This window comes from Ischnura elegans, chromosome 1 (genome assembly GCF_921293095.1).
Source record: "Ischnura elegans chromosome 1, ioIscEleg1.1, whole genome shotgun sequence".
NCBI classification, from domain to species: Eukaryota; Metazoa; Arthropoda; class Insecta; order Odonata; family Coenagrionidae; genus Ischnura; species Ischnura elegans.
The window spans coordinates 51,187,035-51,210,185 of record NC_060246.1 but is presented as its reverse complement, the minus strand read 5'-3'; the positions used below and the strand labels follow the sequence as shown (position 1 = coordinate 51,210,185).

At 41.3% G+C, this 23,151-nt stretch overlaps 1 protein-coding gene across 1 annotated transcript in view; it reads right to left on the bottom strand.

Annotated features, from left to right (window-relative positions):
• Positions 1-21,228, bottom strand: part of LOC124160219 (protein artichoke) — a 37,765-nt gene extending 16,537 nt beyond the window's left edge. Inside the window, exons 1-2 of the mRNA XM_046536029.1 lie at positions 21,053-21,228; positions 422-931 (exon numbers count right to left, since the gene is read on the bottom strand). Of these exons, the coding sequence (XP_046391985.1) occupies positions 422-931; positions 21,053-21,133 (591 nt within the window). The 5' untranslated portion in view covers positions 21,134-21,228. The remainder of the gene's footprint in view (positions 1-421; positions 932-21,052) is intronic.
• Positions 21,229-23,151: the final 1,923 nt, after the last annotated feature.

Sequence of the window (23,151 nt, the reverse complement as noted above, 5' to 3'; positions counted from 1 at the left end):
AATATCTACATATTTATAACTATCATAATGAAATTAAGAGTATATTTCATAGAGTAATTGTTGCATGTAATTTTTAATCCCAAACATGAGGAGATCGTTTGCCTGTAGGTAAAACCGTTGGCCCCCCAGAAAAATCCTGGATCCGCCCTTGGTAACACATTGTACGCAATGTTGAGATTACGGCTCAAACCCGGCGCACCGCCTTTTTACTAGGACGGAAGGCTTCAAGTCAAAATGTAAGTCACAAGCGTTAAATTTTACAATGTGCACAGAATATTGTCTTCTATCTTTCAAAAGATGAGTATAATCATACAAAATGTATGTCCATATTCCGCACTGACATTAATTTTATGATTTTTATCTTACAACCAGCTTATATATTTGGCATAATACGTACATAGTTACAGATACGAACGCTTACCTGTAGATCAGTGCAGCCATCTACGATTCCACCTTCCAGACTCATGATACCGTTGTTGGATAGATCCAGCGTCCGTAGCCGCCGGAGAAGGCGAAGCTCGGGTGCGGAAAAAACAGGGTTAAGATTGTCTCCCAAGAGGTTATCAGCTAGGCGCAGGGTCTCGAGGGATCCGTGTGCGGAGTCCAGCATTCTCTCGGGAAGGCGCCGCAACTCGTTGCCAGTAAGATCGAGCACTGACAGCGTTCGCAGATGGGCGAAGGCATTTTCCGGAAGAGAGCGGAGACCAGATTGCCGAAGCGATATTACGAGGAGGGTTGGCGAGAGCGATCCGGGGAGAGCCGCTGGTGGGAGGGCGGCACCCTCGCAAGAGAGCCTGAGGACCGCCGGAAGAGCCCCAGGGTCCTGAGCAGGCACAGCAAAACACAAACACGGCAGATGAGTCTGTGGCGGACACGGAGATAGCGGCGGCGGTGACTGGGCAGCTTTGGATGTGTCCAAAACCAAAACCAACTGCGGACGAAAAACCATCCCAATGAAATTAGTTCATCAAATCAAAGTAACCACCGCAGGGGTATTTGGATGTAGGATATTTCGTGTATCAGAGTGGAATTGTGGGTGAATACCATACTATTGACCTACAGGTACCCGTGTATCACGAATTAAGCCTTGGGACTCACTCAAACAAGGTTCCTCGTGTAGGAATTCTTCTAGGGTTCTCCATTGTGTTTGATTTCCTAAAGGCGACATCTCGATGGTTAATTCGCAGATCTTCATCAAGGCAGATGCGTGACCCATCTACCCTATCATCCAACAGGGTGACAATGGAGTTAACGTCGGCTATAGGTTAATTGATCTGGCGCGCCATGGCGGAGAACTCGTGCATAGTTCCTAAAAATGGTTCGCCAGGAAATTACGCTTATGAGCCTATTTAGGGTCCTCATGGGGTGTGGTGGCCCACTACACCGTAGGACAAGTAGTACTTAGATACATAAATAACTATATATATGCATATGGCCGATCGAAGAGAACGGTCAAAAATTGACAATTAGAAAACACAGAAACTCACAAATAAGCGACACTCACTCAAAATGTTCACCTTCGGCACCGAAGATAGCGGGTCAACCCGTTGAAACGTCTGCTAGTTTTGTTAGTGTCTCTATTTGTATGTGTTTCTGTGTTTTTTAACTGTCAATTTTTGTCTGTTCTCTTCAATCGGCCATATACGTGCATTATCGCTTAGTGCGCTTTCCTCATGATTTTATCTATGTTTGTATGTATATTTGTCCCAGAATTGATTTCTGACTTTTTCCATCTACCACAGCCCCGTTGTCCTCGTCTTTTTCTGTAATATGTTCCTATCCCTTTCTTTCCTTACCTCTGAATTTATTTGTATGTTTGCGCTTAAGGCGCCGTGTGAATGTATGAAGTAGTGTACCTACCGGCAGGGTTGGGCACGAATCACCTAATATTGATTCGAGTCACGAATCACGAATCATGGAAGAAATTAGATTCTAAGCACGAATCACGATTCACGTCTGGAAATTTGATTCAAATCTCGAATCATGAATCATGTGATTTTTTCCTTAAAATATGATTCGTGCGGTTCACGAATCACGAATCATATTTTAAGGAAAATCATTGTGCCATTTCAGAATGACAATTACACCAAGTAATGGTCACATTATGAACATTGCTCCCATAATTGGGAACCTATACCAATTTTTTCGCCTGTTAATTAAAATTTGTGTAGATGCAGTGTGAATCAACGGGATATCATAAATTACCAGAATTTCTGTTCATCAACATCCTGCAAGCCAAAATAAAGGTATGTGGTAGGGGGTGAATTCTCACCAAACATGCACTTCATATCATGCATGAAAAAGAGTTGGCAATAATGTACTAGTCTAAACCGCACTATTAAAAAAATAAATATCGCAAAGTAAGAATGCAAAAATATGCCGTTCGTTGGGTTACCTTCACGTCCTTAAACCAACATGGAGCGACCTATGATATGCATTGATTCACTCGTATTGGACATACCTACCTATTAATATCCCTAACCGCTATTAATATCCCTAATTGAAAGAGGAAAAAAGAAATTTAGAATCATAGGTTGGCAATCAATTCATCTATTTTTTTATTATGGTCAGTCTTCGATAGAAATTCGAGGGCTGTAAAATATTTTTAACATCATCACTGAAAATATGATCTTGGAATTTATTTCGGAGATGAAGTCTGCATTTCAATTTGCAATCTGACAATGATTCCCACTTTCATTCATTTAATAGGCTGGTTACGGTAAAATAGCCAGAGTACTGTCCCTTCAAAAACCTTGCCGATCTTCACTGCGCAAGTTCGAGTTCATTATATAGACGTATTTTGTAGAAATCCCATACACTGGCAGCATATTTCAAATGAGATCTAACCAGGGAGATGTAGGTGATTTCTTGTACATGGTTGTCACATTTACCCAGTACTTTTTTGATGAATCCCAGTTTACGATTAGATTGACCCATTATTTCACATATGTGTTTACCCCAGGAAAGATCATGTGTCAGTCTTATTCCAAGATATTTAATGGATTCCATGTTTGCTTATTCATTATTACTTATTTGGTAAGTGCTAAGAGGAGAAAAATTCTTTCCTGAAAAATTCATTACTGCACATTTTTAAACATTTAATTCTAACTACCATGTATAACACCATTTTTCAATTGCTTTTAGGTCACCATTTACATGTTCTAAATCATTTGGGCATAGAATTTCTCTGTAGTCTACTGCCTCATCGGAAAATAGTTGAAGCTTACTTTTGACCACATTATTGATATCATTTACATACAGATGGAACAGGAGTGAGCCTATGACACTACCTTGTAAGACACCTGATGTGACTTCAATTGTTTTTGACAGTGTTACCTCCCCACAATGTGGGGAGGTAACACTGTCAAAAACAACTCTTTGAATCCGATCATGTAGGAAATGATTTATCCATGATATACTATTAATGTCTAAGTCATACGATTTTAATTTCAAAATTAGCTTGCTATGAGACACCTGATCAAAAGCATTCTTGAAATCAAGGAAAATAAAATCCACTGGAATATTATTTTCGCCACTAACTAAAATACTGTGGGAAAAGAGAGTAAGTCAAGTTTCACATGATTCATTCTTTTGAAAGCCATGCTGAACATTGGAATGTTATGTTCATTCACCTTTCTTGCAATGTCTTAATGTAGCATCAATGATTTTTTCTACAGCAGTAGTATTTTAGTATCAATGACAGATGGTAAGGAAATTATTGAAAACTTCAACTGTACTTTCAAGTTCTTTCAGATTAAATACAGCACTGGATTACATATAGTTAAATAATTGCTTCAAAAATGTATGCAAACAAACAAAACTTGAATGAATATTTCTCGGGTTTCCAGCCGAGTGAGAAAATTCGTGGCTAAAGTTTCAATTAATTGCATCCAACAAAGATTACATTATTGCAATCCAAATGGCCAATGATATGTTAAGTAGGGCTAGTGAATGGTTAAAATGCAATGAACTATACTTAAATGAGAGTAAAACCTTAAAATCCACCTTCGCACTAAAAGAAACACACAATGAAATAGATTCAGTCAATGTCCTGGGTTTCGACCAAGACTAGAGGCTGTCTTGGGATACCCACATGGATAAATTATGTAATAAAATCAGTATAGTTCTGTATCTTCTCAGAAATCTTAAAACCTATTGTATCAAAGGCAGTATTGATGAATGTGCATTATGCATTTTTTCAAAGTCACATCTGTTACGGTATTATAGTGGTGGACAATGCTCCCAAGGTAAGTAAGGTGCTCTTGTTACAAAAGAAAGTCATACGGACATTATTCAATCTAAAGCATAAGGATCACTGCAAGCCTTTCTTTCTTCAATCAAGAATTATGACTGTGTCTTCACTTTATGTATATGAGCTACTAAAATTTGCCAAAGATAACCTGAAATTTTTTTTTTAATCTTCTCAGGATACCACGCGGGTAAGATTATATAAGAGCGCCGACGTTTCGGCCCGGAAAATGGTTGTGTTTCCATTCCCTTCTTAGAAACCATCCATTAAAAAAAATATTGGACAGGTGATGACATAAATTTCGGTGACAGAGTGATGTACGTTTCCAGCAGTGAAATTAATTCGTGATTCGTCAGTGAATCGTGAGCTGCATCACAAATATTCGACTCACGAATCACCTCAACTAGTAAAAAAAGAGTCGACTCACGGTTCACGAATCATGAAAATAAAATGATCCGAATCACGAATCACAAATCACAGTTTGTGATTCGCGAATCATGATTCGTGATTCATGAAGACGAATCATGCCCATCCCTGCCTACCGGCCATATTGGCTTATTTCACTCGGACTCAGCGTGCCCCGAAACGCATGTTCCTGTCTCTTTCCTGCTATCGTGTGAGTATGTATCTTTCCTTTCATCCTTGTGTCCCCGTCCATTTCTTCTGTTGGTGAGTGGTGAGCTGTCCCAGTGCCATCTATTGGTTCTCTTGCGGGCCAAAGCAAAGGGAGTTTTCTGTGCATAAACCCAGGGACGCCAACTTACAAAAAAATATTGGGGGGGCCCAAACCGGGGATCTTGCCCCGGGAAATTTTATAATTAGTGAGTTTTAAGTTTTTCAAGCATTTTAGAAGAGTCATATGATCAACATTACCACCCTGTTTACTCGAATATCGAGATCTGGACACTGGAGAAAATCGACAAGCCTGGCACATTTTTTCCTCACACCCATAACGAATTTTTGAGGGGGCTCGGGCCCCCTCAGGCCCCATGGAGTCGGCGCCACTGCATAAACCCCTGCCGAAATCATGGTAAATCTAAGCGTCCTGGTAGCGCAGCAACTGCCTGGCCGGCAACCAGGAGGGTCTGGGTTCGAGTCCCAGTCAGATTAGAGAATAAAGCCAGAAATCAGATTACCCTCTGATTTCCGGCTTTTTTCCATCTACTACAGCACCGTTGTCCTCGTCCTTTTTAAGCGTAAACATACAAATAAATTCAGAGGTAAGAACAGAATTTTATATACAACCAAAAGTATGAGGGTGAAGTAGGAAATATCGCATGCATAAAAAGACCGCCAGGGTGGACGGTAATGGGGGTGGCAACCGTGATGTTTGGATGAAGACGATTGCGTCGTATGACCTCGCTGGAGTTGGGATTGCAGAGCAACCTGACTTGACGATTTCTCATGGTGTGAGAGCAAGCGATGAAACAAAAGTTAGCTCCACGCGGTCAGCCGGCCACCATTGTGTGCCTGGAGAGTAGAAGTTCGACTTGATGTGAGTGAATTATAAAGGCCTCGGGGGCCTTGTGAGAAAACGGGCAATAACTCAACCTCAAACTCGGCGCCGTGACCGACTGGTGCACCTGCTGGAGGAGTACCCCGTTATTTCCGACAGTCCCCATTATTTTGGCTTTTGAAAAATAAATTGTTTCTTTCTACGGGAGACTTCAGCCGATCTAGATTTTTCACCAGGCAGCAGGATTTTGTAAGTCCACGTTACAATTGTCTTGAACTCTTTTTATTTAAGCTTCCATTATCTTTGTATAAGGTCCGACCCTGTTTCGGATCTTGCTCTCTAAAACTTGGCAAGTTAGTGCTCTACCAATAGTAACATACAATTTAATTTAATAAATGGGAATTATTTTATAAAAAATTATTCCTTATTGCAGTATTCAACAAAAAAAAGCGATACTAGCGCTGAAATGTTATCAACGGGTTTCCTAGCAGAGTTCTCATCTAAATATTTCCAGCAATGCAAAGCTACAAGAACATGAAGAATAACCGAATCAATTTATTTTTTATCACAATCAAATATCTTTTCTTTTGCACCTCCTCATTTTCGATTTTTTTCATATTCAATAAAATCAACGGCAATCTATGAAAAACCAGCTTCTCCCCGAAAAATCATATGCAGTCTGCTAGAATTTCATTCCGCCAATCGCTTAAAATTTTTGAAGCTATATTATGCCTAAAATAATTTCCAAAAAATATGCATCAAAAAACAGGATATCCATTTTAATTTTTCACTCCTTTCACCATCGTTTATTTAAGTGTTCCTATTCCTGGGAAAATAAATAAGTTCTTGAAATTTTTTATGAGTAAGTTTACTAATAAAAATCAAAGAAACGTACAGCCTGTACACAATTTTCAAACAAAATCATGTTTTCCTGTACAAAATCATATTTTCTTGCAGTTCAGTTTGCAGTTATGCCTAGTGGTGTCTGGTAAAAAGTTCGATTGTCTAAAAGTTACCGGAAGTTTCCTATTATTTGTGATATTCAATTAAAAATTTCAAGTTTTATCTTGAAAATTTCATTAATTTATTTCAGAAAGTTATTGAAAATAAATATTACAATGTCCTCATTGATATTTAACTAAATTTAAAATGTAACACTTGGGAATACAACATAGAATTCTTGCCACTAATTTATTTATTTTATTCATTCACCACCTATATTTTTCGTCAACCGGTTACTTTATTGAAAACCTTAGCATGTTTCCACGAAGGTACTCCTACTCCTATACAAATGTTGCCCTTAATTACTGATGGCCATGAGAAAAAGTCGGCTCTTTTTGGTTGAAGCAAAACTCGCACATTCCGAATTCCGGGCCACTGCGCAGAGGTTCATTTGACATACTCCTCCTGGTAATTTATGTTTTAAACTGAGCAATGGTAATAACTTATCTTTAATGTGTTACAATTTCATTTAGCAAACAATTAAATTCCTGATATCCCCCAACAACACGATATTTGTTTTTAATGATCTTCCGTCAACTTGCCTACGTCGAAGTGGAGATAAAAGTTTAGAAGGAAATAAGACATTGGCTATTTGTTCTCATTACCAGTCAGAGCCACATGTTGGAATTTATCCATAGCCAGTCATATACTGTAACCTTGCTGAACCGAGAAAAAAAATCGCTCTTTTGTTAACCGGTTCTCGCGGTAGATTTTAAGGTTCCCTCATTGGGGCTCATCGGTCACGGAGTTAGGAATTTTTAGGTTAGTGTTTTAATGTACCTCAGCAATTTAATCCTGTATTTCCGCGTGAAGGGCCGAAAAGGCAACATTCTTTGATTTAAAAAAATGGCTTAAGCATAAGTGGGCAGGATTTCCATTCTGGTCTAAAATAGTAAATGGTATGGTCAAATATTCTCATTCCCAGAATTACGCACGCAAACACAAAGCTGTCCGAAAAAACGCAATTTTCTCTCAGAATGTTGTTCATAGTTTTCGTCTTCCAGAGATCAATTTTTGTCTTTCCTCTCCTGTGTGTCTCTTCTCACTTGTCCCAATTCTCATGCAAAACCAAACGTCTCGTTCATACTCTCGTGGCGATCTTTTCAAAAGATAATTATTTTCTACCGCTGCCACTTTCTCCCCACATAACAATTGCTAACTTCAAATACTGTTTCCGAACCTTTTCCCACGGCCAACTCCATACGATAAAAGCCCGTAAAAATTCTCAACCCCAAAACGTGAGGTTTGTCTTTTTAAAAAGGGCTCTCGTAGTTTCATACGCACCATCGGTTAAACAGTTATGATCATCTCCCCCTTCTTTAAGTTTTTCTCTTACTTAAAGGTCTTTACAATTTTTTGGTCCGCGTATGGGGATATTACAATAACTACTTCAGAATTTTCCTTCCTTGCGACCATCATTAATTTTGGCGTTTTTTCTTGGCAATCTTCCGTTAGACTCAGATTAGGGCTGGGTTTCAACTACTGTGTTACATCAAGCATATAGTTTAAGGATTTTTTTTTATTTTCTTCGTTTTTTTACCTATTGTCCACTAGGGCGGATCGGAATAATCGATTTTTTAAATCCATCTGGCCCAATGAAAAAAAGTTGTGGGGCCGATCAAAAATAAGGCCTGAAAAATTTGAGACCTCTAGGTGAACCTCTGACCCTCGTTCAATTGCAATTTGAGGGGGAGGGTCAACATTCGAAAAATTTTCGCGCATTTTGACGTATCTGCCACTGTTTAGCCACAAAATCCCTAATTTGAGTCCAAGTCCGCGAAGAAAATATTGCAACGCCCACGCAGCATCGCGGATACAAGAGCGGCAGACCGATCCCGTCCCCTTCCCGCTCGCTTCTCCCCCTCCCACGCCTCGAATACAGCAAATTTCATCCCCCGTGTGCTGCTAGGAGGGCGTTCATATTTGATAATATAAATCTGAAGATGGTAGAAGGTAAAAAAGGATGCGTAGTGAGACGACTTGTATCTTATTTGGCGCCTCGTCGGCGTTAAACAAATCGATGTTACCAACTTTTAGAGAAGTGATGAAATATTTTTAGATCCGAGAACGCAGGAAAGGAGCCTGCGGTCTATGAATATGCCTCTCGAATGGCTATAAAGGCGTGCGAACTATGGTGACGCGCTTATCTTCCATTATGCGTGTGACTAAATGAAACTGTCTGATGAAAAAAGGCAAGGGGACTTATCAATCCAAGTTTAAAGGTGTGTGGTGTTAGTTGAAGAAACAGGGTCTCACTTTTGGGGGTTTGCATCCCCCGTTGGAGGATTAGCAAAAGTTATAAAATATGCGATTCTCGATTTCTTTCCGTCTGAAAAGTAGAAGCATAAAATTAAAAAGGATTTGAATATGATGGTACCAAGTAAATACCGCCCAAAAAGTGGCATCAACCCTCTGCTACAATCATAATTCCGACATCCCTTGCTGTTTGAGTAAACTCGTCTCGAGATCCCCACGGGGTTAATTTTTCCATAATGACCAACGTTTCAAGATCCGACTCGAGGCTCATTCTCAGGGATTAATTTTGTTGAATCCCAAGAAGAGTTTACCCACATAATTCGCCGGGAAAGCATCAAATCACATTTCATCCATTACAGTGGTCTATTTGCTAATGCACTAAGTTGACTTAGATTTGCGGCATAAACATTGGGAGGGAAATCTAGGGACCGAATTTGCGCTGTTGCAAGGATGCTTTTGGCGACCAATCCGAGATTTTTTAATTGCTGGATTTTAATATCGACGTGAAGGACTACCCGCTGATGATATTTTGGAGAGAGAGACCTCGGTACCTACGGTTACATCTGACCTTAGTGCTGTGGAAATTCAAAAATCTATTGATGAACGTTCAAATTTGAAGTAAAATATTCCTTTTATTATACATGCGGACGAGAGATCCGTGTAAGAATTCACCAAAACTTTGAAGTGAAAGCGGAAGACGAGGAATGATACTGACATAAGAAATACAGATTGGAAAGTAGATTGAGTAATTCTTTCGTGATTGTTCCTCCACAGACGATGCTGAAACATTAAATATTAGTTAGACTAACGAAGAAAGACGCACTTGGTGTGAATTTTGGTGCATTTGGGGCGTGGGAGAGGCGAGCGGGAAGGGGACGCGAGCGGCCTTCGCCCAAAATCTATTTAGTCACAGCTGTCGGACAATACCGGAATATATACCAATTCCAAAGTTCGCACACATTTATAACCACTCGAGAGGCCTTTTCATTGACCGTAGGCCTCATTTCCCTAAAAGTTGGTAACATCGATTTGTTTAACGCCGACGAGGCGCCAAATAAGAGACAAGTCGTCTCACTACGCATCCTTTTTTACTTTCTACCATAATAATAATTCCAACATCCGGGCGTTGGAATATTTTCTTCGCGGACGCGGACTCAAATTAGGCATTTTGTGGATAAACGGTGGCAGATACATCAAAATGCAAGAAATTTTTGTAATTTAAGGGCAGTAACTAGGCAAAATCTATAGGGAATGGCCATAAAATATTACATTTTTCAAATGTTGACCCTCCCCCCCTAAATTGCATTTGAGCGAGGGTCAGAGGTTCACCTAGAGGTCTCAAATTTTCAGGCATTATTTTTGATCGGTCCCACAACTTTTTTCATTGGGCCAGATGGATTTGAAAAAAATCGATTTTTCCGATCTGCCCTATCGTCCCCTGCTGCGCCACGGAGCCTTTAATCCCGGAGCCTTTTACTCTTTCAAGGCCATTGAAAGTTTCCTATCGTTGAGGTTTCCGTAGTTTACTTTCAGAAAATGTTTTTATGGCAGTGCTACGGGCAGAAGCGCAGATAAAGGTACACACACGATAGCAGGAGAAAGACAGAAACATGCGTTTCGGGGCACGCTGAGTCCGAGTGAAATAAGCCAATATGGCCGGTACACTACTTCATACATTCACACGGCGCCTTAAGCGCAAACATACAAATAAATTCAGAGGTAAGGAAAGAAAGGGATAGGAACATATTATAGAAAAAGACGAGGACAACGGGGCTGTGGTAGATGGAAAAAGTCAGAAATCAATTCTGGGACAAATATACATACAAACATAGATAAAATCATGAGGAAAGCGCATTAAGCGATAATGCACGTTTTTGGCCGATTGAAGAGAACAGACAAAAATTGACAGTTAAAAAACACAGAAACACATACAAATAGAGACACTAACAAAACTAGCAGACGTTTCAACGGGTTGACCCGCTATCTTCGGTGCCGAAGGTGAACATTTTGAGTCAATCCGGGATTAGCCATGGTGAGGAGACTACAATCCTTACTGGTTGACTTCGTGTGGAATGGCAGGAAGCACTGGCTTCGTGCAAATGTAGTGACTGCCCCCATAAACGAAGGTGGTCTTGGGCTTGTAGTCTTGGCCACTAAAATAATGGCATTTAGATTCCGTAAAACACAGCGTCTATTATTAAAAAAAATATATCAGCCCTTGGAGAGCTCTTGCATTGCAAAGACTGGAAGCAGCCTCGGGCACTGGAAATGCGTACGCTCTCCTCTCTGGAGCGAAAACAATCAACCCTGATCAAACAAGTGACAATTATTACTATTCCCTTTTAGAATCTTGGAAATCTTTTGATGTACAGCCCCTGATGCCTAGTAATGATAGAGGATATGATAGACCTCGCCTGACTTGGTGGCCTCCCCCTGATTTAATGCCAACCTATGTGCTTCACTGCAAGATACACAAATTATTTATAAAATTGCCTTTAGTCAAGCAACAAGCGTACAAAGAAACTTTATACATCAAAAGCTCTGAAACATGGCCTCTAAAATCAAAGGAGTCTGATGAAAACGTGCAATGGATGGGAATCAGAGGGTGGCCAACCCTTGGTTTGGATGCTGATGTGCCATGGAGTCTCTACCATGGCGCTTGGGCGGATGGAGTGTTCCTACACCGTATTGGAATAATTCGGATATCAGCTTGTCCCTGTTGCCCTGGTCAAGAGGCTGCAGCCTGGCATTTGACTTTTCTATGTAGGAAAACGCGCTTGATGTGGAAATCTGTCATAAAAACGGTAAAATCACTGTCCGGATTAGAATCTACCGATTTGATCGATGGATTTTTCTTCCTCATAGGAAAATCCACTAGGATCGGTAGAATATTAATTGCGTACGCTTGGTTTCGCTGTTAGTAGGGCCCGCCCGCCTTCGTGACGGTGAGGGATTCCTCGTTCCCTCCCTTCCTTTCCTATCCTTCCCCAGGAGGTGTCGTCGGGCTCTCATTGCGGCGATGCCTCCCATCCTTATCCTTCCTCTGTCCTCCCCCTCTCGAGGTGGCACGGGCATATAAGTTTCGGACTTGGTTCCCGGCCCCTCGAGAGCGTATCCTTTGCGGGGCCCGTCCTGGGACCCCCGAATCCACTGTCCGGATTAGAGCAAATACCGCTACTTTACTTGTATTCAGGTTTACCAAGGCAAAACAGATTTGATGCTAAGGGAGTTACACTAGCAAATTTCATTGTATCGCTAGCCAAATCAGCTGTGTACCACGATGTTACACTGTTTTTTTTTTTTGAAAAAGTAGATTTTGTGAATTACTTGCCTTCTGTAAAGAAGAAATTATTGAGAAGACTAAAGTCCGAAGAAAGCTACCACCGGGCTAATGATTCCATGACAGAATATCTAGCCTTTTGGGGGTATAAGGATTATCTCATAAATTCAATGACTGGAGAGCATTATAAAAATGCTCTATAATTTAGTTCACTTATAGTAAAAGAAGGCCAAAAATTGCTCTTTAAGATGGGATTTTGAGCACCTAATATCGAGGTGTGTGAGGGTATGGAATAGCCACCAGGATAAGCGGTAGGTGCGAGATTAATAAATTGCGGAATTTTAACATAAACGGTTCAAAATGGTGAGTTTTACAGCTTTCTGAGGGATATTGTATTAATACTTACACTACTTTATTAGTAGGTAACATAAATCCAATTAAGTAAAATGGATTAAACTTAAAAATTTCTCTGAGCTCTGGAGGGGGGGAGGGTTCTGAAACCTCCTTCGCTGCGCCAGTGCCTGCTGATACATTAAGTACTCTGTAATGAGATACTGGACTATCCCGATTACCCTTTTAGATCATCCCGCATTTGGATTTCAATTCTTTTCCACTCCCCGTAAATTCATTTTCTACTTTCCGCAAAGGTAGGTAATTGGCTATTGGGCAGACCAGTTAAAGTTAAACTTCTCGACGTACTCTATCTTAATTAGGGGGTATCAAGGTGTTCTAAGCCTCCCCCGAAAGATTTGTAGATGAGAATTTAAGTGAATTCTCCCGAATGCAACGCCTTTAGCTGCACCAGACCTCCAGTGTAGACGCACCCGCCATAGTGTCGGTCTCCTTCCCTCGAAACATTTTTTAGGCAGTGTCAGTGCCAGCTGAAAGTATGGGTTCATAAAAACTTAGTTTAAAGAAAGAACATAAAGTTATATTAAAGTTATGCTATTCAGTAACCATAGTTCATTGGCCTGATTTCATAGGACGGAACTATGGTTCCTTCTTAATATATAATTTAATATCGATGAGCCTACTTGTCACTGTAATTATCTTTTTTGATTGATATCAGATTAAAATAATCAAAATAATTCGTCCGAAATATCATCTATGACCCTTTCTATTCTTCCAGCCTACAAAGGAGATGAAAACGTATTATGATGGTGTAAAAATAGATTATCCCCGAGCTGAATGAAGGCCTCCGAAGAACGCAATGCATGTTTAAGTCAAGGGATCGTCACAACCGCTGGGCATCTGAACCTCTCTTCCGATGGACGACATAATCACATGGCCTCCTCACGATTCGCAAGTAGGATACGGGGTAATCCCAGAAAAAAACCTGCTCCCGCCTTGAAAGGAGCTCGTCATCGATAATGAGAAATCCAGTGCGCAAGTGGTCCCAATCTTTTTCCGCGTGAGCAATGATTTTCGTCTCAAAACACTAATACTGTCGTAAGCTAATTTCGAATAATTGCTGATATAAGAATGATTTTTTTTTCAGGTTATCATTGATGAACATCTAAAAGCCTCAGACGCATTATCGCTGAGAATTATTGCATACGACCAAGTCGCCGTGGAAAGTGACGAGCCGCCCTACCTCTCTCCCTAATGCAACACCCTTAATCCGCCCCTAGTGTTAAAAAATTAGACTTTAGCCGCTGAGGAAGAAGACTGTGCATTGGAAAGACAATTGGAATAGAATGGAGTAAATATAGGGTGAAGCACATATAATGTTAATTTGAGGCTTTAATGGTATAGTGAAAAGAATATCGAATTTACATTGAGGCATGTCTTCATCTTATTTTTGCTGCTGCTCGTTTATCATGGTAAATAATATCTCGCAACTTGAATTTTATAGTAATTAAGGCAAAAGAAAATAAATGGAAGGAAATAATGCCATGGGCAGGATTGAACTGGTGTGAGTGCCAAGAGATTATGCATATCCTGTTAATTGATAGAATAAAAAGTCGGCGCAGCTTTCCTGTTTTGAAGTTAGGTGGAATTTTTATGGCACTTCGGCTTGACGAATTTTTTTCAGTTCAATTTTGAATTTTGAGAAATAGTGTTGTTAAAACTTATTATGGCATTGTTTTTCTTGGGAATAAATTTCTTTCTTTTCTTAAATAAATTTCTTGGGAATCACCCTATCCGAAAATCATTGAGGTGTGACCCCGTGTGGCTTGTTAAAAAGCGAGGCATAAAAATGTAGCAAATCGCAAGTTTCCCAAAAAAATAAAGAGACGTCCAAATCCTAAATTTCTAAATTTCCCGTATCTTTTTCTTAGGTAGACTCTTAGGGGTCATTTCTTATCTTGCGTATTAAAACAGGTTCCGACTAATACATTGATTAAAGTGTAATATAAAATACCCTTCCCTTTAAGACCCCTTTTTACCATTTAATAGAAGTATGTTTATTATTTTCTTATGGTAGACGTCATCAGGTTTTTATTCATTGAACTTTTATGGAATCAACCCCGATGACGGCCATTTGATTGATAAGAAAACAATAATTTAGGGGAGGAACGAGAGAGTTGAATGAATAGGTAAAGTGGTCTCGAAGAATGGAGAGGATCAAATGTATCACAAAAAAGTGTTCTTTTGGTATACTCCGGAGATATGACGGTTCGTAATGGATTCGAAGCCAAAGTTCACTAGATGGCATATGGGGTCAAACGAATTTGGAAAATGGATTACCTTGCTACGATGAGTAATTCTGGTTAATTATTCCAATTTATTGGACACTGAGTAAAGAAGACGAGAGAAGATTGGAGGCATTCGAGATGTGGGTATGGAGAAGAATGGCGAATGTGAAATGGACGGAGAGGAAAACGAACGACGAAGTGCGTCTGCGTATGGTTGGCGAGGAGAGGCAGCTTTTAGATGAGATACGGTGGAGATAGAATATATGGATGGCAGGAGTACTTAGCGGAGAGGGGTTGTTGAAAATGGTGTTAGAGGGCATAATGTTCGGGAAACGAGGGAGAGGGAAGGAAAAGAATAGTATTTTTAGATATATTGAAAGGGAGTACAGTGAATTGAAGAAGGCAGTACTGGAAGGAAAGGGTGCCTCCCAGATCACTTCCTTAGTACTCCATGGAAACCTACCTTAATCGGTAGAATACTTTGATTGATTGATTAAATTTATATCTGCATAATCCTCTCAAGGTCCATATAGGTTAATGAGATACATTTTTCCTAGCTACCAAGAGCTATTTCAGATCGAATTGCTACCTCCATTGGCCGTATGGAATAGAAATGGTAGAACTGACTTAAGATCCGAAAAATTTCGCGTTATTCGCACAATTCTCTAGAATTTAATCGCAATTGGACCAAACGTTTTCTCTGACGGAAAAAAACTAGATGCTGATCGGAACAGAAACTGAACATGAAAATATTTTTGTGGGGGTGGAAATAAGCGGACCAAAGGAAATAATGATAAATAACGAAACCCATCAGGTGCCCCTCAAGGAACTGTAATCGGACCCTTTTGTTCATTCTATATGCAAAGGACCTCAACTCCAGTATAAGCGGAAACATACAATAATTTTCTAACGATGATGTCATATTTCGCGAAATTAGTGATCACTTTGACTTTTAATACCATCATCGAATTTAAACAATTTTCATGCGTGGAGCCAATAGTGGGGACTAAAACTTAATTGATCAAATGCATGGGTGGACATTTCCTGCGTAGGTCGTCTAACTACCATCATGTATAACTTGTGGATGGTATGAACATAAAGGCGAGATATGAAGTGAAATATCTAGTGGTTACGATAACTTTCAACTTATCGTGGGGAACAAATGCAACAAATTTTTGTGGCAGAGCCCTGAAGAAGCTAGTATTCCTCAAGCGTGTTGTGGCAAGATTTTCAGATGAAGAAGATAAAGGGATGTGTTATTTCGCACTCGTCTTGGCGAACGAGTCTTGTCTTTCCAACATTTGTCATAGGAACATTAAATATGCAACGAGCCTACGGTATGCGGCGAAAAAAGATTTAATCCGTGAAGTTAATAAAAAAACAAAGGAAAGCTACGCGATTCGTCAAAAACTGCTGCGTTTTGAGAGCGTTACACAGATGTTAAACAAATTGGGCTGGGAGCCGCTAAAGACTTCGAGACTACGCCCTAGGCTTAGATTGCTTGAGCAATCAAGAATTGATTTCTTTCCAGAGCGAAACGGAGAATATCATTTCAGAACCTCACAATATTTCCGGGTCCAACAGAAACGACAAATTAAGGCAGATCTTTTGCGGAACGGATAGGTATAGGAATATGTTTTTTAACTAATATTAGGGGGACGCATGACTCACAAACAAAACGTATTTAACTATTCACACTGCCGTAAAAACTCACTATTTTGAACCATTTATCTTAAAAAATTTCTGGGGGAGGGCCCATGCATCTCTCGCTTACCTTGCGGGTTTTCTATACCCTCCAGACCCGCCAGTATTAGTTGCACCTAAACCCCCCCTAGCCTTAATTCCTAGCTCCACCCCTGAAGCGAAGAAAGAAATACAGCGGATGATTTACCAACTCGTAAACATACCATGTATAATTTACCATGATAACATCATGGGTTTTCATAAGCACATAAGCAGAAACATCACAAACACTGAAAGACTGACCATGTGATTTGTGGCGGTACCGCACCTTTCGCTTACCGAGCCGGTATTGCATACCACCCAGACCTTTCAGTTTCGCGTAAACCCCCCTCCCATCTACACTTAATTCCTATCTGCGCCCCTGGTAGGCGGAACTTCGTATCCGCATATCCTTTTTGTGTCCTAACACCCCCAGCCACACGCCCATTGAGGCGGCTTCAGGATAGTAAGTAGATGTAGAGTATGTGTGCGATAGAATAATGCTGGATATCAAAGTTAGGGATTTAAAAAATCGTAAAAGAGGAGGACGATTCATAAAAGAAGATCACAGTTGGTAAGTCACGTCAAGAGACCGATAACTTGAATCGGTAAATAAAGGAAAGAAAAATTGAATCAGATCTTCATGGAAGTCAAGGGTATGAACTTGGAGGAAAAAAAGGATACAGAACTATTACAGGGGTTCATGAGCTGATTTTGGGACAAGGAGATATGGAAGGCTGGAGTAAACCAATCCTAAGATAGTTCACCTTTTTTACACGATTTATTTACCCGTGTATGTGATAGGACAATTGCTCACTAAAAAAACAACGAAATTAGGACAGGGATACTTGCGCAATAAATTCGTACATTTGCGCAATTTTTAGTGTTTGTACCGTGCAAGTTTGGTGGCGAATGTGTATGATCTATGCGAGCGGGCCAATCCATTGTGTAAACTCGCCTATACACGACGTATAAATGCCTGAATTTACATAAAGCCGCGTTTACACCGGAGTTTGAAACACGTGTTCAAACAAAAATTGCAAATATCTCAAAAAGTGCGCATTAGTAGACGAAACATTTCGCTGTTTCAAACAGTTTTACAGTGTTTGAAATAGAAATTTCTGCTTCCACCTGAAGTCGGTAAAGATCAAAAGGTGTTGCAAACTTTAGTTTGAAATGCTTGTTTCGGTAACTAAATGCCGTTGAAACATGAAACAAAAACATTTCCCCCGCTTCCCCTACGCGCTTCCACCTCCACTACCACTGACTACCGACGTGATCACTCGTCGTATATATGTAGCCTACTTATAACTATTCACCTTTATGTTGTCCTTCAGAAGATCTATTATCAAAGCTTCGTACACCTCAGGTACAAACAAAGATATGGTTGATTTTGATATCTTAAACTTGTGTATGAGTCTCCAGTAGCTAAAAAGCGCAAGGTTACGGCTAGTTTTTCTGTTACAGAAATAGCCTTTCGGTAATTTGTATCCATTTTGGAAATTTTCTGACCAATCATTAATATTATATATTCAAAATCCTCACTAGATATTCTTATAAAGTTTTTGAAGCTTCCATCCGTCCGTAATTCGCCTGATAAAGGGTCGTCTCTATTTAAATCGCCCAACAGGTCATTCCCACTGTACGAATCTAAGGATTGCAGACACGGTCTCACCCAGTAAGGTCTTGGTCTACGCTACTTTGATAAGATGACACACGCCGCCGCGGCTAGAACAACATCCTCTGCACAAGACATCCCGAGAAGGACTGGCCCCAAGAACCAGAACGTACATAGGCGAGTAGTGATCAAGGTCGAAAATGCTTCAAGCATTTTCATGAAACATGGAAATAAAAACAATGAAACAAACATTTAAAACTTTTGTAAGAAACTAATGTTTCAAACGATTGTTTCAAACAAAAGTTTTAAACATTTTGTTTGAAACTCCGGTGTAAACGCGGCGTAAGAGTTTCTTATTCTTAAAGCTGCTCTAATCTGAAATCTCTATCCTATGTCATCAGAACCATTGAAACGAGGGAGCTATTATATCGCTATTTTTTAAATAATAGTCACCCTGAAGTATATCACCGACTGAAAAGTGCGGGGAGTGTTTTTGGAGCACTCTACGGGTACGTATACAAGCACATTAGCTCCCGCTCGTTAACTGTTGTCAAACGATCGCTGTTCCCATCGTGCCCACCTAATGCCCCGTTCACATTACGATCGTCCGAGCCGTCGTCCTAACGATAGTTGACCGAACTAGCCGTGTGAATGCAAGTTCTGACTATAGTTGACGTAGTTGCGAACGTTGCCACTTTACTATGGTTAGGCGCTGGGAGACCGGAAACGGAAGCGACAAGAGAAGGTCGAAAAGCTCGTTAAGCTCTATTATTTTCATGGATTTGTCCTAGGAAGGAAGAATATGAGCGGAAGAAAAATTATTCGGTAAATAAACGTTGAAAACAGTAACATCTTGTCAATACAAACCTCAACAGCTTTGCTAATCATCAATTTCCCGTTCACTTTAGATGTCAGCACTAGAGAGCAGCACAGGTTTCAACCATCGTAATGTGAATGCACGATAGTTCCGACGACGGCTCGGACGATCGTAATGTGAACGAGGCATAACTTCAGTGTTTCATTTTTCCCTGCCGCCATTGTTTGTTTCACTCCTCTTCCTCTCGAAACCTAACGACTCGGAGAGCCGTTTTCCAAACAATGCCAGTCTCAGAGCCCTACGATGTACACCCACCTTCCCCCGCCGCCACCCAACTCCTCTCCGACACCACCTTCGCATGCACTCTCTGTCTTGTAGTTCCCAAGATTTCCCCCATTTCCTTCCCGTCACCCCCTCTCCTTGACGGGCGTCCTTTGACCTCTCAGTCCTCGCCCGCAATATTTAATTTCGCCCCCTTCCTTTCTCCTTCTGCCATTCATTCGTGCCACATTCACGCTAAATTCTCTCTCCCGACTCCACTCGCTCCTGCGCTCACCTTTGTCATTTTACTTTCCTCCTTAGTGAAAACGGAAATTTATGATTAAGATCGCGCCAATTATTCGTGCACATATTCTTCTCCATGGAAATAATGTGTCCATTCACCAGAAAAAGCTAAAATAAATGAACTATATTCTTAGCCTCGGCGTCATCACAATCGTATCATGATTAATATTTTCATGTTAGCGCATCCTAATTTGTAAGATGACTATGATGCGGTGACTCGGTAGCGCGGTGGGCTCTAGTGGAACACTATCCAACAGCATGTGCAATGTGCTATAAATATCCAAAAGATTATACTATACGCCTCAGTGTATCTCGAAGCTTGCGCCGCGGGCAAGGTCAAAGGAGTGAAAAAGTATCGAAAATAAATAAATGTAATTGTTTTCAACACGCTTCTATTCCATGTTATAATATCTGGTTCTCTCCAATGTGAAAGGGAATAAAGTTCAAGAACCGCTGACCTAATTTCCGGCTAAATATTTTATTGGGAGTGGTACTTGTGTTGTGGGAGGTGTTGCAGCCGATTTCGTAATTGGAGAGCGTGTACACCCTCTACCGGTCCCGGCTTCAAGGACATGCATTGAAGGGCAGGCTCTCTACGCAATATAGGCTCTTGAATGACGGGAGGATACGCCGAAAAATATTAACGAGCGCAGGACAAAAGCGATTGTCACTTGTCTAGAAAGAGTGGGCGTGAAGACAGGATGTAAAGAACGTCGCCCAGGTGGGGTTCCCTATGTGAGACCAAACGTGAGGAAACACAGAGGGACCTTGGGCGAGAGATCACAACCCTCGCAGCGCGGTTCATAGCGGATATTGCTCTTTCGCTCCTCTTCTTATTTGCTTTTGCTTTCGCCGACAATTGTCAATCGGTGCGTGAGCTAAAAAAATCGAGAGCGACTAAACATTCATTACAGATGACATTCATTCTTTCGCTCTCTTTTCACCCTGAAGTTAACAATTTCTTTCTCCTCACCCACCCCATTACTGGCCGCCGCGATGAAAACACCACACTTCGCTCCTTCATTTCCCTCTCAACCCCTTTTGCGTCGACAACTTCACCCGTCTCTACTTTCGTCCCACCTCGACGTCTTACATCATTCCCCATTTCGCCTCCCCGAGTTTTCCTTTGCCCTCCATTCTGAATAACGGCACGTTTAACTCCGTCCGAGAGAGGTGCAATCGTGTGAGGCCAGCGCCCTCGCAGCCTGCTCTCACGCCGATATCCGATGCGCTATGCGTAGACGACCGTACTTGCCGCGTTGCCGCCGGTATTCCTACTATTACAATTTACGAATATCACTATGTGTCTCGAAGTTTCGATCCTTAACTTAGCCTCCTCCTCAAGCAGTGGGTAGTCTCTTCACATCCACCTAGATTTCTTCGCGAAGTGTATCCCACATCCTCTTCACTATTCCTTCAGAACACTCATTCGCTGGGGTTTTGACTCACCGCCAGGGCCCACGAGAGGAGTATCCGGAGGCCTGCCGCCGCTATCCTCGAGGAATCCGTCATCTTCCATGCCACGGTCATCCTCGACCGCTGTTCACTCGCCTCTCCTCCGCACTCCACTGATCGTGAGAGAGCGGTCGCAGTGTGGCTTGGGGGAGTGAGGCGGTGGTACTCCTCGCCGGACGCCACCGGGAAGAGAGAAGGCGAAGCAGGGAGAAAGATACCGCCCTCCCTCTCGCCCATTCCACACGCCTTCTACATTCCCTCTTTTCCTCCCCCGCCCCCTCCCCTCGGCCATCTCACCGACCGGTCTCCCTATGCCGACGTCGGACTTAATCCACTATACCGCTGTACTCACGAGTTTTGCGTGGAGACGTTCTCGAAGGAGTTCAGAGCGGCTAGCGATACGATGATGATGCCCCACTTGCACGCCCGTGAATCCTCAACAATCACCTTCTCTCGAGCATCTACCCATTCGGGGGTGTAGCATGGGATTTTCTCCGAGAGAGGGGACGCGCATGGGACGAGCCTTTTCGCTCATGATCGAGGCATATGACACTGTGGTGATGTGTTCGGAGACCAATTGCGACGACTTCATGTCTTTTTATTGACATGATGGTGCCTATGAAGTCACGTAATGACGCAGAAACTGGGCGTTGAACGACTTACAAACTCGTAATATGGAAGGCATTACCCTTCTTGTGTGACTACGAAGGTTTCCGCAGTTTTTTTATTCCAATTTATCCATCTTCCGGTTACTGCCGCGTCGGTTGATTATATCCTAATTGGAGGAGGCTACTCAGACGGACCAATGGGAGAACAGAGTAACAAAAAAACTGGCGGGATGGAGCCGTGTATAACGTGGGCCAAGATGATGAACCCACATATTCGACCTGAAGACGTTGGCAGTAATGACGGCGAAACGGTTGTCGTCACATAACAGCCGTAACAGTACAACAGTAACCGGAAGATGGAGAAATTCGAATTACTCTTACTGCAAAAAATAGGTCGTTAAGAATTCAAACCTTGGTCATGCCTCAAGCTGGCTCAGCCGATTACATTTGCCGCTCATGTGCTACAATCAGCAGAATAGTTTGATGAATGAGGGAGGAGGTCACGTATTTACGACGTTGGCATGTGAATTTCATACATTGTGTTTTCAGAGTAAAGGGACCATCTCATTTGTATGAGTCTCCTTCGATAAACTTGGTAGAACTTGTTCAGACTGCGAATATTTTACAGGGGTCTATGCAAATACTTCATCTAGATAAAAAATCGGGACCCTTTGGTTCATCGACAGACGCTCCACTCTCAAGCCACCAACTCTCATAGCAAGGGTCCACCAAATTTTAGGAAACTATATCTAATTGCAAGTGCGGGTGAAATGAGTTCCTCATCCTCCGGTCGTCGTGAAACCTGTGACAAACCGTAATCCTAGCTATCGAATTCGTCGGAATTAATACCGGTTTATGTCATCTTCTGATAGTGCTCATCATCGAATCTCAAAAACTCCGGCATCCGTAATCATTAAATCTATTGCGTGAAATAAATCGCTGTTTGCGAAATACAGGTTGAACTGACTGGCGAAGATGTGCATTACCTGCAGAAAATCACTCGCTGCGGATATCGTGGACACCTCCGTTGTGTTTACCCAAATGTACATCAGACCATCCTGAAATAACGGGGGCCAGTGCTCAATTCCGTAGTCTGTAATAACTTTTCACGGTACAACTGTTTACTTCGTAATATAAAAATTATAAATACTGTTTATAAAAGAGAATGAAATATACTCAGCATCCTACTTCAGTTGAACTAGATTAGATTTCATGGGTTAATTATAGCTTTGAGTCTCTTTCATGTGTATATTTCGCTGGGATCGACTCAAGTTTTTCACATACATTCGTATTATACAATTCATTTCATTTTTACTTTCCCGTTCCCTCCATCTAATTCCTTCGAGCACCGATGATAGGTTCTAATTAAAAGACTACACAATCTGGCAACCAAAGTAAATATTCGTTTAAATCGCGTGGAATGAATGATAGACATAAATGTCTAAATAAGGAGGTGAAATGCTGGTAGTAAAACTATCTTTAAAA